Genomic DNA, 15,601 nt, shown 5'->3' on the forward strand with positions numbered 1-15,601 from the left:
CTTATGCATGTTAGCATAAATTACTTTTTCAACATGTCACGTACGGACATATACATCATGATATTATATGTATTCTTTTATGGCTCATAATTAGGCCTAAAGGTATACATTGACGAGTAAATTATTGTATTGATCGAGCTCGTTAAAATTAATTTAAGTATTTTATTGGCAGATTTGTATAAGTCTATCATTTGATTTTGGGTTATATTGAATTTCCTTCTAACCATCGAGTGTAGAAATCTAATGCCTCTCTAGGTTTGTATTCTGGTACAGTATGTCCAGCTCCCTGCATGTGTAATTATTTAATATTATAAATAAAATATTTTTTTATAATAATATAAATATAAATAATTAATAATATTCAATTTTAAAAAGTATGCATACCTTTATGGTAAGGAAAGTGAGATTGTGTTCATATTCTTGTAAATACCTTTAAAAGGAAACACAATATTTGTTAGATTTGTTAATCAAGAATAACATTTTTTATTTTTTTATTTTAATTTTTAAATATTCTTTTTTCCTCTAAAAAAAAGAAAGATATTAAAATTGAGAGATCTAAAATTATAGAATAAATATAAAAGTTTAACTAGTGAAATAAAATAAATTATAATTATAATTATAATTATGCATTCAAAAATAGTTAAATTAATAAAATTATATACTCCATTTATTTACCCTTTATAAATCATATTTAAAATTTTTATTATTTTTTTAAATATGATATTAACGGTTCCATCTATAAAAGTTTTTTTTTTTTTTTAATGACTTTTTATTAATTTAACAAATAAATAAATAAATAAATAAATAAATACCCTGCAACTTGGGCATTGGAGAACCATGGCCTCCATTCATCAATAATTTTGTAGCCAAGTGAAGAAGTCCATGCTTGGCTTCCAGTGTATGGCACACACATATCATGGTCTCCACTGTTCATTCATAATAAACAAAAAAAAAAAAAAAAAAAAAAAAACAATTTTTTTAATATTAAAAATTAANTCTTTTCCCCGAGTAAATATTTATTTATTCGAAACTAAGATTAAAATTATACTCTCTTGTCGCACTTGATTATTTATTTATTTATTTATTTATTATTATAGTAAATAAGTTGCTATTAAAATTTAAATTTTTAAAAATTATATTGGTCGGTTATAATTATATTTTTTCGACGCAAAATTGATTAAAAAAATAATAAATAAATAACTGACCTGAAAATAAGAGCTCTAAAACCTTGAGAAGTAAGGTTCTTATGATAAGGAATCATACTTCCAGCATTGTGACTGTACCTTATTCTATGAGTACAGAGCTCCCATGGACCTGCCACACTTTCCTGTTTTTTTTTTTTTTTTTTTTTTTTTTTTTTTTTTTTTTTTTTTTTTTTTTTTTTTTTTTTTTTTTNATATATTAAAAAATAAAAATTATAGGGTTTAAAAAGAAGTACCGGCTCGGCGTGAATGGCTTCTCTCACCGACTCGTCGTTCAACCAAATAGTCGCTACTTCATCATTCTACTTTCACAAAAGTCAAACATAAATAGTTGACTTTCAAAATCTTTACTATAAATCTATACCTGTACAATATTTTAGTATAATTGAATTAAATTGATAATTTAAGTTTAGGAGAGTGATTATGAAATGTAAGCTAACCAGACAAGGTACATGAGATTTGGTGTCGGTCTCAGCTAGTTCAGACCAAAGAGGGACGATCCCATCGCGCACTGGCGCCCTAAAAGGCCAAGCCCGACCAAACATCCGCTTCCTTATGGCTAAAGGCTTCTCCGTTTGCCCAAGCTGTTGAAAACTTGTAGGCAAGCTTTGGCTCGTGTTTCCTATGTGAAAACATGGCTCCAAGATGTCGTATACGTTTAGCCTCTCCAAATCCTAATTTCATTCATTTTTAAAAAAGAAAAAAAAAATTAAAAATTTAAAAATTAAAGGTTATAAAGCAAATACAAAGATATGAAAAGAATTAAAAACCTGGTCAACGCGGTCAAGCTTGTCAAAACAAGCCTCCGTTTGAGGGTCGTAGTAATTTCCACCACAAGAAGCTTCAGCTTCCTACAATATTATACAAATTATATTAGTTTATTCTATTTTCATCACTACAATTTTATTTTTTTATTTCTTATGATTTTATAAAATAATATGTGGTGATTTAATAAAAATTTATTATTGTCGGACTTTTTTTATTACCAATATTTGTTTCTTAAAAAAATAAAATTTTTTATTACATAATTTTTATTTTTTAATATAATTCTTATTATAAAAAGATTCATTTATAATAATTGGACTTAAAATTAGAAATACAATCTCTCCAACCCCTCTTTTATTCTCTATTTAAATAAAGATTCCCTACTTTATTTAAGATTTTAGGACAGGTCCCACGAGGCATAAATGAACATCTATCATAAAAACAAAATATGCATTTTATTTAGTTTAAAGAATTTTCTATTTTTTCTTCCCATAGAACGATTAGAAATGGCTTTTTTTAAATCCTTAAACGATGCTAAAATGGCGATGTAAATATATAATTTAGTAATGATTACCTGAAACATAGCGTCAGAGATTAGGGCCATTCCATGTGCAAAAGGGACGAGAGCATTGCCATCAAACTTTTCGTCCGTCACACCATTCCCCACCATGTAACCCTATTAATTTCCATCAAATACCCAAAATTTCTCATATTTATACTTAAGTCCCACCACAATTTAAAACTTTTCTTTTTGATCCTTCAATTTTTTAGTTTTTACTTAAACGTACCTTGAAATTTATAATTGGCACAGCCCCATTTTTAAGCCCTACAACCATATATTAAATAATTATAAAATATTATATAAAAATAAATAAATAAATAAATACAGTACCTTGGACTACTTGAGAAGCAAGGGTGGGGACATAGATGCCTGCGAAGGACTCTCCTGCTATGTAAAATGGATTTTGAAGAAATTCTGGAAATTCCTCGAACCACTGCCAACATTTCAATTTTTGATATTTGAAGGGTGAGAAATTGAAATTTTGAAAAGTTTAGGGACTTGATTGCAAAATGAAAATAATAAAAAAAGATGAATTACTCTCAGAATAAAAATGTGTGTATCAGAAGCCGTTTGAAGATCTCCTGTAATGTAATTGGCCTCGTTTGGGGAATAGGATAAGCCAACACCAGCTGGGGAATCCAAATATATAATATTTGAAACCTGCAAATAAAATTTATTTCAAATTACAGATTTAAAATCCAATATCTCATCATCTTAATATTTCCCGACATTCTATGTGATATGACTTATGTTGATTGGAAGTCTCACGTCTGTTAATTTAGGAAACAATCATCTGTTTATAATAAAAGAATATTCTCTCCATTGTAAAAGACATTTCGAATTATTTGGGCTTCGGCCTTCAAAAGTGAAAGAAATGATTTTAGTTACAAATAATAAACAAATTGGTGTATTACCAAATCACGCACTTTATGGCTAATTACGGATGGTTAGCGATGGCTCTGATGGATGGTTTTGCTAGAATAGGCAATAATGAGGTTAAATGATGGGGAGAAAGGTTAGTGACATTGATCCACAAGAAGCTCAGCAAACTCTTGAAATAGCGGAAACTAACTTGAGGAAAGCTCAAGGCAAGAGACAAACAATCAAGGCAAATTTAGCTCTCAGACGAGCTAGGACACGAGTAGAAGCTATCAATGACGTACCTAATTGATCCGTCTAAATAATCAAGTGAAATGAAATTTTCATAAGGCTTTTTAGAAACCCCAAACTAAAGCAATGAGAGCTTATGCTCAAAGTAGACAATAGCATACCATCGTAAAGAGTCGTGTTCATCTAACAACTTGAACTTCTTATATATCAACACGAGTCCTTTTAGTGTAATAAACTTTTAATTTCTTTAACTATAGATTACGTCATATGTGTGATATGTGTGTATATATATATATATATAGTCTTTTAAATAAATAAATATATATATATACATATAAAGGAAAGAATTATGACGTCACCTTGGACCAGCTGTAAGGATTAAGATGTAAGGTAGGGAGTGTTCCCTTGGGATTTCCTTCTCCAAAATTGAAAGGTCCTGCAAATAATGAACATTAAAATATTAATTTTAATTAAATTTATTAGACGTCTCCATCACTAATAAATAAAATAAAATATTTAATTTCATAAAATTTGTAATTAAAAACTAATAAAAATATTAAATAATATATGAAAATACACATTTTTAAATTATGAATATTTAACAACTTTTATTAATGCAATCGATATTTTTCCCATTCCGACCCACAATTTATTTTTTATTTTTTATTTTTTATTTTTTAAATTCCTACCCATCTCCCAACCTATAATTTTTGGTCCTATTCAAAGCAGGTGGGACCAACCCATAAAAATCACACCTAATTATAGAAAATAAATTCAAATTAATAATATCTCTAAACTTTTTAAAAAATTAAAAAATACCTTTCATAGATTAAAAATATGTATTCGAAAATAAAATTATATCACTGTAGAGACCTATGCTTTAAATTAAATGGAAACTGTTCGGATTTTATTTTAATAATATTCTCTAAACTTGTGAAAAATAAAGTTATATTATTCTCGAAATAAATTTGTAAATTTAAAATTTCATTTTAATAATATCTCTAAAATTTTTAAAAATTTTAAAAATAGTCTGAATTTCAAGAAAATAAATTATTTATAGAAAAGAAATTGTAATTTAAGTTAAAAAAGAAAAGAGGGAGGGAAGTAGAGTACTACCGTGTTCATAAACAAAGCCGTCGAAGCTAGAGCAACCAGGGCCGCCGTTGAGCCAGAGAACCACCGGATCGGCGGCGGGGCTCCGTTGCGACGTCACAAAGTAATAAAACAGCCTCTTCCCACTCGAACCTCCGTCGATATTTATATACCTAAAAAACCCCTAAAACTCAATCACATCGCACAGAGATCGAAATTCGGAACCCTAAACCCTAGAAATCAAAATCAAAATCACGAAATTGAGAAGGCACTCACCCGGAATGGTGTTTGGACGGAAAATCGCTGGCCGTGAAGCCGGGCAAGTGAGTCACCGCCGAACCCGCCGGAGCTGCTTCTGTAAGCCAACGAGTACGGTTCCAAAGAAGTATCGATGCACTCCAAAACAGCACCAATACTCCTAATTTCCTCATTTCTTCTTTCTTCTTCCTTCTTCTTCTACCGTTCGCCATTTATATATATATATATAATGAGACCCTCCTTTTTCCATTTCAAATTTTGGGTTTATTTCCCTTTTAGTCCCTTCACTTTCGGCTTATTTCCTTTTTGTCCCTCTTGTTTAATTAGATTATATGTCCTAACCTTTTGAAATCTCGACTAGAGTGATCTTTGTTGTTTGATTGAAAGTTTAGCTATATATGTTCTCTCGGATTTGGTATTTGGAATACTTGCTAAATATTACTTTAGAGATAACGGACACTTACACTTCACACTCATTGTAAGACCCTACATCGATTTGAGAGAGGAGTGGCAGCGAGGATGCTGGACCCCGAACAGAGTGGATTGTGAGATAGGAATGAAAGAATGGATGTGGAAACTTCTTCTTAGCAGACGCATTTTAAAAACCTTGAGGGGATACCCGAATGAAAAAGCCCAAGGAGGATAAATATCTGTTAGTAGTGGGCTTGGGTCGTTACTGTGAAAACCCACATTGGTTGGAGAAGAGAACAAACCACCCTTTATAAGGGTATGAAAACCTTCCCCTAGCAAACGCGTTTTAAAGCCTTGAGGGGAAATCCGAAAGGGTAAGCCCGAAGAGAACAGTATCTGCTAGCGGTGGATCTGGGGCGTTACAAGTGGTATTAGAGCTAGACAACGGACAATGTGTAGGCCTTCTCGCTCTTCCCCGAAGGGGGTAGACACAAGGTAGTGTGCAGTAAGGACGCTGGCCCCGAAAGGGAAATTGTATTCTTACCAACTTAGAACAATATTTTTAAAACATTTACAAGTCATTTATAACCCATCACTCTTTTTGTTCGGTAAGTCCTACATCGATAAGTGTCAAATTGGTCACGTTGGAAGTCATCCCAAGCCAAACAAGCTAAGTTGTTAAATATGCAAACTTCCAAGAGCCTTAGATCATTGTTGTAGAGGTCAATTCCAAGTGGGTAGGGTAGGGTAGGGTACCCTAATATTATGATGAACACGATCCACTCATCCTTCACACTAACAAATGGTCTAAAAAATAATTGAGTCGGGTCTGATCAAATTAGATTGAGACATTTCTTAGACTCAACTCAATTGTTCGAATTGTAAATTTTTTCAATTCAAATAACTCTTACTAAATAATGAACTTAACCCAATCTAAATAAGTTTATAATCCAGCTCAAACGGCACGAGTTGGATTGGCTTGATCCGGTTGTTTAAACCATTAATTTTTTTTCTAAAATGTGACTAATTAAAATGATATTTTAGCGTTATATTATATATATAATCGAAATAATTTTTAATTATTTAGGACTTGACGTGGGAGTTTTGTGACAAAAATTCAAAATAATGACAACAACGTTTGTGAACCCAAAAAAAAAAAAAACATAAAATAAATAAAAAGGTAATAAGAAAATAAACATTAATGACCCTTCATTGAAAAGTAGCTCTCAAACCCTCAATTTGAATGTCTCTTCCTCTATTAATTAGGTTAATTTATGGACCCGGTTTTACCGATCAAGGGCACGCACTAAGAAGCGAACCAGATCATAGACTCAGCCTTGACCTCTTGTCGAGGTTGAGGAAGAGGTATGAGCATCGACCAAAATCCTGTTTTCTATTTTACAGATCAGGGGGCATGTGCTAGGAGGCGGATTAGACTGTAGACTCAGCCTTGACCTCTTGTTGAGGCTGAGAAGGACGTACAAGCTTCGACCCAATTCTTTTTGTTGGATGATGAAAGTCCCACATCAGCTAATTTAGAAAATGATCATGGGTTTATAAGTGAGGAATACTAACTCCATTGGGTTGAGGCATTTTGGGAAGCCCAAAGCAAAGCCATGAGAGTTTATGCTCAAAGTGGACAAATATCATACTATTGTGGAGAGTCGTGTTCGTCTATCATGGTATCAGAGCCATGCCCTAAACTTAGCCGTGCCAAATCCTCAAATGTCGAACAAAGAACTCCAAAAAGAAAAAAGGAGTCAAGCCTCCTCGAAGATATGAAGGCAGTCAAAAAATGACTAAGACTCCAAAGGAGTCGAGCCTCCACCACTCAAAGTGTCCATCATTTAGCAATCCTTTGTATTGTGGAGAGTCGTGTTCGTCTAACACTTTTTAGGTATGGGTGTTTCGTGTTTTTCTACTTTATTCTATGTTCGACCCAATTCTTTTTAGGTTTCTCTTTTTGACCAATTTTACGGGTGACGTTTTGTAAATAATATTTTCTTTAAATTGGAAAAGAATCAATGTTCCACCGAAATAGCAACAAAAAAGACAAAAGAAAAAGCGTATATTTGACAAAAACAATGAATGGTGACAATGTTGGTGGTTTCTTAGTGTACATTTTAGAGTCTTCCAATGTTTCTTTTTGGAAGTAAACCCTAAAAGTATATAAGAACTGAGAAAAACAATACAAAGGATTGCTAAATGATTGGGGGAAGAGGAACCAAATTGGGTCCATTGATAAAGTGTGTCTTTTTGTTGGTTGGATTTTGGTACCCGTAATCTTTTCTTTTCATGGGTTTTCACGCTCAATCATATATTCACGAGTGATTTCTTTCTCATCAGTTTTGTATGCATTATTTGACTCAATAATTGTATCAATCATAAGTAAAAGACGCATTTGATGGATAGAAGTTAGTGACATGCTTAGTAAGATTTGAAATTCAGTACATAAGGGTCCCGAGGATCTAGAAGTTTTGCCGAGACTGAAAAACTATCTTGACAAATCAAAACAAACCCTTTATGCACGTTCTGTTCCCGCTCACGTGTTTCCTAGAAAAATTTTCAGAAAGATCACCAAGAAGGTTAAACGTAGTTTACTTGAAGTAATTCTGAACCTTTGAAAAGAAAGGTATACCTTTTTTTCGGTGGAGCAATCATAAATTGGGCGACCTTTTGAAAATTTCCCTAAATTAGTACCTTAAGATTACATTTAGTAACTTAGAAGCATTTAATAGTTCAAACTTAAGCATACGGTTACATTTATTAACTTAGAAGTATTTATTAGTTTAGATGTTAATTAAAGAAAGGTGTACATCGTAAAAGATATAATCTTATTATTCATAATTTTAATATAAATAAATTTATTATAACCTGTTTAAGCTTTTGAGTCTCGGGATAATTTAACATATTATCAAAGTAGAAGGTCTTATTTTCAAATTTCTATAACGTCATTTCTTTCTTAATTTAAATTAATTTTAATTTGTCTGGAGATATTTAATGTTTCTTATATAAACCTAAGCTAAATTAATAAAAATACCTTTAAACTTTATATTTTTGTCTAAAATATATTCCTAAATTTTTAAAAAGTTTCAATAATATTTTTTTTAAAAGTAATTCAAACTAGGTTGGAAAATCTTAAATATTTTAAAATTTTCAAAAAATATTAAACCTTTAAAAAAAAACTTTCAAACACATTTAATTTTTTTTTAAAATTTTGAATCCTCAAAAATATTGAACTACATTTAAAACATACTTATAAATTTTTAAAACATTAGAGAAAATCTATGAGGTGTCGATAGTAAAACATTAAACAGTTTAGAGATAATCTATGAGGTGTCGATAATAAAACATTAAACAACAGTTTAGAGATAATCTATGAGGTGTCGATAGTAAAACATTAAACAGTTTAGAGATAATCTATGAGGTGTCGATAATAAAACATTAAACAACAGTTTAGAGATAATCTATGAGGTGTCGATAGTAAAACATTAAACAGTTTAGAGATAATCTATGAGGTGTCGATAATAAAACATTAAACAACAGTTTAGAGATAATCTATGAGGTGTCGATAGTAAAACATTAAACAGTTTAGAGATAATCTATGAGGTGTCGATAATAAAACATTAAACAACAATTTAGAGATAATCTATGAAGTGTCGATAGATTATTTTTATTCATATGTTATCGATAAATAAAAAATTAATTTTTTTAATAAAAATAAATGATGTTAAACAATTTTATAATATTTCTTTATACGGATAAGGATATTTTTGAACTTCACAAAAAAAAAAAAAAAAAAAAAAAAAAAAAAAAAAAAAAAAAAAAAAAAAAAAAAAAAAAAAAAAAAAAAAAAAAAAAAATTAGANCCTTAAATATTATTGAAAATAAAAAATAAAAAAAATTTAACAACGTAAAAATAAACAATAATAATAATAATATGTATAACATAATTAGAAAATAAAATTTAATTATTACTAGAAATAACTTCTATAAATTATTATATATATATATATATATATATATATATATTGATATTCTATGCCTGTTTGATAAGTTTTTATTTTTGAAAAATTAAATAAATAAATCACCGAATTTTAAAAAATGGTTTAAAATAAGCTTGAGCAAAATTTAGAAAACATTATCAATACCAAATCCTTTGAAACATTAATGCGAATATGAAAGCAGGAGGCTGCCCAGATGAAGAACATTTTACATAACATTGATGAACACTAAGCTATTGTTCATATATAATTTTGGATTCAACATATAGTTTTGATAATAAAGCATTGATTTTCAAGAACAGAGGAGAAAAAATAGAGAGACATGGTGAGTGATCATACAGTCGCAGCTTTGAGCGACAGGAAATCTGAAATCTTGTTGGTGTAGAAATCTGGTTGTATAGAGTTCTTGGGACTTTCAAGGGTTGATAAGCTGGTAACACCTATCAAAACAAACACGAGATCGATCAACGTTTTTCCATCGACACGTTACAAACTCGCTACAACAAAATTTTATCCTTGATGTTAACTTTTTGTTAATCATCTAGCAAGAGCCTAGATTTATTCAAAAAATCGAACACCGAATCTTACTGCTAGCAGATATTGTCTTCTTTGGGCTTTTCCTTTCGAGCTTCCCCTCAAGGTTTTTAAAATACGCCTGCTGAGAGGTTTCCAAACCTTTATAAAGAATGCTTCGTTCTCCTCCCCAATAGATGTGGGATCTCACGACCCAATTCCCTTCGGGGCCCAGCGTCCACACTGGCACTCGTTTCTCTCTCTAATCGATGTGAGATCTCACAATTCATCCCCCTTCGGATCCCAGCGTCCTCGCTGGCACACGCCTAGTGTACACTCCCTTCGAGGCTTAGTGTTCTCGTGGCACACCATCTAGTGTCCACCCCCTTCGGAACTCAACGTTCTCGTGGCACACCATCCGGTGTCTGGCTCTAATACCAATTGTAACAACCCAAGGCCACCACTAGCAGATACCTTCCTCTTTGGGCTCTCCCTTTCGGGGATCGCCTAAAGGTTTTTAAAACGCGTCTACTAGAGAGAGGTTACCACACCCTTTAATGTTTCATTCTCCTCCCCAACCGACGTGAGATCTCACAGCAAAGGATATACTTATGTTATATTGAGTACCTTCGGTACAACTAAAAGAGTTTTGGTATACAACATTCAACGACTAAGATATAATATTTGAAAGATCAAGAATCGAAATAGACTAAACGCTAAATTTCAGAGACGAAAATAAGATTTCAGCCGAAAAGTTATTACCTGACAAAACAAGAAGAGTCTTGCAGCCACCATTCTGTCCAAACAGAATATCCGTATCTAATCTATCTCCAACCATACATATTTGTGACTTCTGAATCCCAAACCTGTCATTTGGAATGGCATGAGTATCATTTGTTAAGAAGGATACAAGAAAACAGAGAAACCAAGCTTCACTTCATTCAATTTTTGATATCTAATAACACAAAGAATGACCAACAATGGATTATAGAACTGGAAGTGATATCAATATTCCAAAAGACTTTCTATAAATCTTCCTATGTAAGATGTGTTATTTAACTCGAAACGTTCTTGCAAAGTACTTCCCCGCCTAGACTAGCCCGAACCCTTCTGTTCTTCCTTCCTGTGACCTTTTCTTTTTGTAATATCTGCGAGTGTTGAGATTACTTGTACACACTTCTACTATCCCCACAAGGCAACCGTCTAATCCTACTACATTTGGTTGTCAGAAAAACTCGTAAGATATAAGATCTTAAATAGCCACCATGACTTGAATTCATCCCTCTAGCTCCTTAATATTTTCATTAGCCTTTATTAGATATCAATCATAACAGCATATTTCGAACAGATCAACAACAAATTTACTTGTTTGCTAAGTAGTCCATCATGAAAGTTGAGGGCTTCCCCACGACCAATGGCTCACGTTGAGTCGATCCACAAAGAGCACCAACCATTGAACCACCACCTGAGTTATGAACACGAAAGAAAGCTAAAGAGCATTCCCGTTTACATGAATTCTTAAAATCTAAACAAACATGAAAAACAAGAAAAAAGAAATTCAATTATTCTTTAAAGAGCTTTCGATTTTTAGCTTCGAAAATAGTTATCTACTTCAACAAAGTAAAACTCGTGATCTTTATCCTGACAAGGTGTTACAGACCGGGTTCTTGGCAATCCATACAAGGAAACAAATTGAAACTTAACCTTGTAAAAGTAATGATCAAATACTCCCAAAAATAAGTGCTAAAAGCCAAAGAGAGTGGAGAGAACCGAACCTGCCCACTCTTGTGCATCGGTCAGGTGAGTGACAGCATCACGATTAGTTGCAATGAAGAGGCAACCGGGGTTCTCCCGTATGCAGAGTGTTCCATACCTTCATTGCCCAAGAAAAATATTAATAAAAAACTTCTTCGTGTAGACCAACATGAACATAGCTCAGCAGTGAAGACGTCTACCAATACTCACACATTTGTTGTACTAAAAAAATTTCGTAGGAGAAATCAAATATATTATGAAACACTCCATCGCATCAATATTGAAAAAAGAATGAAATAAACAAAATAATGATTCTGAGAATTAAGTTGTGATCATACCACCTGCAGATCCAAGTTAATGAATAAAATTTAATGAAGGCTAGGACTTACTGAACTTTGTAGTAGTTAAAGTATCGATCAAATCCAACGACAACAGCTCCCACCTTCATGGTAAACAAGGACTGATTTAGATAAAATTCATGGACTATGGGGCGAAAATGAGGAAGAAGAGGTGATTCTTGATTGAATATAGTAAGCCCGTGTTAGATTAGTGTATGAAAGTGATAGGAATGACATTTGGGTAGTTACTAGTTAGGAATATCATTAGGGTAATAAGGCATATTAGTAATTACCTAAGGAATTTGTTAGTAGGGATTTGTTATGGGAGGTGAGGAAGGCAAGCATTGGTTTAGTTGGTTTAGGCTTGAGTGAACTCAAGAGGGAGGGTCCAAGTTACTCTAATTACTTGGGAGTTATTATAGTTTATCTTTCATCTTTCAGTATATTTCAGCTATTTGGTCAAAAGAAAGGAATAAGAAATGTCACAAAGAAGGATATTCCGGAGGACATCCACGTGTAATTGGCAAGATATGGGAGTTCGGAGAGTCTCTGAAAGACGTCCTCCATAGCTTGTAATTTTTTTTTGCATAGTAAAGTTTTACTCAAAGGCTAGAGCTCTTCAGCTCCATCGGAATAAATGTGAGATCCCACATTGGTTGGGGAGGAGAATGAAACATTCTTTATAAGGGTGTGGAAACCTCTCTCTAGAAGACGCGTTTTAAAAACCTTGTGGAAAGCCCAAAGAAGACAATATCTGCTAGCAGTGGGCTTGGGTTGTTACAAATGGTATCAAAGTCAATCACCAAGTGATGTGCCCGAGGCTAAGCCTCAAAGGGGGTGGACACGAGGCGGTGTGTCAGCAAGGACATTGGGCTCCAAATAGGGTGGATTAGGGGTGCCACATCGATTGGAGAAGGGAACGAGTGCCAACAAGGAACGCCGGGCCCCGAAGGGGATCGATTGTGAGATTCCACATTGGTTGAAGAGAAGAACGAAACATTCTTTATAAGGGTGTGGAAACCTCTCCCTAGCATACGCATTTTAAAAACTTTAAGAGGAACCCCAAAAAGGAAAGCCCAAAAAAGACAATATCTGCTAGCGGTAGACTTGGGCTGTTACAATAGAACTTTGAAACATTCCTGATAAGTGGTTGTAGTTAAGAGAAGTTCCATCTTCATTCCTATTTGAGAACATATATACGAAACTATAAACGATAAATTTGTATGCAAGTCAAGAAAGATCAGAAATATACATCCTCATCATGCTCCATCAGAAAGCCTGGCTTTAGTTCTATCTTCTTCCCACCATCATCCTGTAAGAAAATGAAAGATATAATATATTACTCTGTAAATTCACATCTAAGCACATCCTCTTGGCAAATGACATAAACTAAGTTTATGGGATATAAGAAACATAATTTACTAAAAGATTAAAAGATTACAAATATATGAGGAGTGATTTTTGCATATCCACAGATATTTCATAGCTCATGAACATTGAGAAATTTTATCATTAATACCGGTCCACCAAGGTACTTATATCCAGCGAGTTCAAGTTCTTTCAAGATGCCCTCCTCGCCAATCACATAAATCTGAAATCACAAAGCCACAAAGTCACAAGTCCAGCCCAAAATTTATGATTCACTATTGAAAACTTTAAGAAATAAGAAGATAGTGCAATAAATGCAGTTCATAAGACAATATCAAGCTTTTAGTTCGTTATTTGATCTAATTCCAATAACCTTCAGCTAAAATAACAAAGAAAAGATCATGAACACTATAAAAGATAGCCAAATCAAGCAATTACCTTCTTTTCTTTTGGGAAATTAATGGATTTCAAATACGCAGCGGCAGCAAAAGATGATGCGAAAATTTCTTCCTGAAATACTTGAATTAAGTTAGCGTGACGAATTTAGACCGAACTTAGTAACTTTAAGTAACATTTACCTCAGTAACATTGAGACCAAGTGTCTCAAACTTTTTGCCATACTGCTTCCTGGACTTTGTTGAATTGTTGGTAACAAAAACTAATCGCTTTCCCTGAAATTAAAAAAATAATAATAATAAGAGAGAGAGGAGAGGAAAAAATAAATGTGCAACGGCCCAAGCCAACCGCAAGTAGATAGGAGAAGCCCGAAAGGGAAAGCCCAAAGAGGACAGTATCTACTAGCAGTGGGCATGGGCCATTACAAATAGTATCAGAGCCAGACACCGGGTGATGTTCCAGTCAGCAAGGAGGCTGAGGCCCGAAGGGGGGTGGACATGAGGCGATGTGCCAGTAAGGACGTTGGGCACTGAAAGGGGGTGGATTGTGAGATCACAGCTTGGTTGGGGAGGAGAATGGAATACCCTTTATAAGGGTGTGGAAACCTCTCCCTAGCAGACGTTTTTAAAAACCTTGAGGCGAAACCCGAAAGGGAAAGCCCGAAAGAGAGGACTATATATGCTAACGGTGAGCTTGGGGTGTTACAAAATGTAAGAAAAAAGGAAAGACTATCCAACAACCGAACGAAACTACAGATTTTTGTATCATTTTCACTCGTGTATACAACTTCCTGTTAGTTTTCCCTCATCACCATCGCTCTTAAGGCCATAGGATTCGAAAAGCAGTTTGGACGATCTACTTTTATACCTTTGATCGAAGCATATCAAGAGTTTCTGGAACTCCATCTATAAGTTTGTCTCCTTTCCATATAACCCCTGCAGGTAAATCATTGGACACCTTAAAAATATTGACCACAAAAACAAGGGAAAAGAAAAGAGGAAGAAATTATCGGTACTCAGTTTCCCCCTTCCAACTACAGGCTTGACAGGAAGTCAAAGAGTATCAACTAATACATTATCTTCTATATTTCCCCCTTTTACAATTTCATATCATCTCTGCAACGTTTAATCTTTTTTTGAACAAAATAAACATAATAAACTGTTTATAAAGTTTGCAATATGTTCTTCAAAAACATCAACTACAGCCTATGAACTCAACAAACTCCATTTAAGCAATAGAAAAGCAGAGACCCATTGAGAACAATCAAACGAGTTGGATATTTTGCATGCAACAAGTCGAGGGGAAATGGGAGAAGAACTCACCATCGCAATCGAAAATGAAGGTCTCAACAGAATCAATGAGTTCATCGGCGTTCTTGAGTGGCTGAGCCGAAGCACGAATAGCAAAACCCTCCATTCTAGACCTGTTCAACTTCCTCTTTCTGCCACTATTCCATCCAAAACTCACAGACCCAGAACAGGAACAATCTGGGGAAAACTGCCTGAAACCCAAGAATCGGGGTATGTTGTGGTTCAAATTGGCAAAGGATTTGGATGCGTTTGTGGAAGAAGCAACAATGAGTGAATGAGACGCCCCTGGGCCTGTTGTGCTCAGCATCTCTTTTACTGCTTTTTGGCTCTTTTTCTGCAGCCTTGGTATCTGTGTTAGCAGTTTGAGGACGTTAGGGAGGGCTCTTGGGAAATGGTGTGGGGAGTGACGTGGGATGAGTGGCACTCCTTCGTTTGTTTGGGATTATGTGGAATTCATCGATCGCTAAGGGCTATTCTGTGGACGATACCATTCCCTTGTGTTTTCTCCTCTAAATTC

The 15,601-nt window shown here is 33.6% G+C and overlaps 2 protein-coding genes across 2 annotated transcripts; both read right to left on the bottom strand.

Moving 5' to 3' along the window:
• Nucleotides 1–10: 10 nt before the first annotated feature.
• LOC111498576 (serine carboxypeptidase-like 20) lies at nt 11–5,208 on the bottom strand. The gene is made up of 14 exons (XM_023149870.1): nt 5,008–5,208; nt 4,756–4,904; nt 3,999–4,075; nt 3,067–3,189; nt 2,860–2,962; nt 2,756–2,793; nt 2,542–2,643; nt 1,973–2,053; nt 1,643–1,876; nt 1,439–1,504; nt 1,206–1,327; nt 813–926; nt 385–430; nt 11–286 (listed from the first exon to the last, which is right to left on the bottom strand). The coding sequence occupies exons 1-14, from the start codon at nt 5,199–5,201 to the stop codon at nt 203–205; spliced, it is 1,533 nt and encodes a 510-aa protein (XP_023005638.1). The 5' UTR covers nt 5,202–5,208; the 3' UTR covers nt 11–202.
• A 4,364-nt stretch (nt 5,209–9,572) lies between these two features.
• LOC111498614 (phosphoglycolate phosphatase 1B, chloroplastic-like) lies at nt 9,573–15,573 on the bottom strand. The gene is made up of 11 exons (XM_023149923.1): nt 15,097–15,573; nt 14,642–14,709; nt 13,957–14,049; nt 13,817–13,888; nt 13,530–13,601; nt 13,263–13,322; nt 12,062–12,114; nt 11,693–11,790; nt 11,283–11,382; nt 10,680–10,783; nt 9,573–9,844 (listed from the first exon to the last, which is right to left on the bottom strand). Exons 1-11 carry the CDS (start codon nt 15,389–15,391, stop codon nt 9,738–9,740), a joined length of 1,122 nt encoding a protein of 373 aa, XP_023005691.1. The 5' UTR covers nt 15,392–15,573; the 3' UTR covers nt 9,573–9,737.
• Between the last annotated feature and the right edge of the window lie 28 nt (nt 15,574–15,601).

This window comes from Cucurbita maxima, unplaced genomic scaffold (genome assembly GCF_002738345.1).
Source record: "Cucurbita maxima cultivar Rimu unplaced genomic scaffold, Cmax_1.0 Cma_Scf00002, whole genome shotgun sequence".
In the NCBI taxonomy this organism is placed as follows: domain Eukaryota; kingdom Viridiplantae; phylum Streptophyta; class Magnoliopsida; order Cucurbitales; family Cucurbitaceae; genus Cucurbita; species Cucurbita maxima.

What these genes read in the sequence shown, in the direction of transcription:
- LOC111498614 (XM_023149923.1), bottom strand. Translation starts at nt 15,391, where the DNA reads ATGCTGAGCACAACAGGCCCAGGGGCGTCTCATTCACTCATTGTTGCT. An exon ending in TTGATATGCTTCGATCAAAG is followed by an intron (nt 14,050 to 14,641) that starts GTATAAAAGTAG and finishes TTTTAATTTCAG; the next exon opens with GGAAAGCGATTAGTTTTTGT. An exon ending in TGATGGAGCATGATGAGGAT is followed by an intron (nt 12,115 to 13,262) that starts GTATATTTCTGA and finishes TTTACCATGAAG; the next exon opens with GTGGGAGCTGTTGTCGTTGG.
- LOC111498576 (XM_023149870.1), bottom strand. Translation starts at nt 5,201, where the DNA reads ATGGCGAACGGTAGAAGAAGAAGGAAGAAGAAAGAAGAAATGAGGAAA. An exon ending in CACACATTTTTATTCTGAGA is followed by an intron (nt 2,963 to 3,066) that starts GTAATTCATCTT and finishes AAATGTTGGCAG; the next exon opens with TGGTTCGAGGAATTTCCAGA. An exon ending in TTTAGAGCTCTTATTTTCAG is followed by an intron (nt 927 to 1,205) that starts GTCAGTTATTTA and finishes ATGAATGAACAG; the next exon opens with TGGAGACCATGATATGTGTG.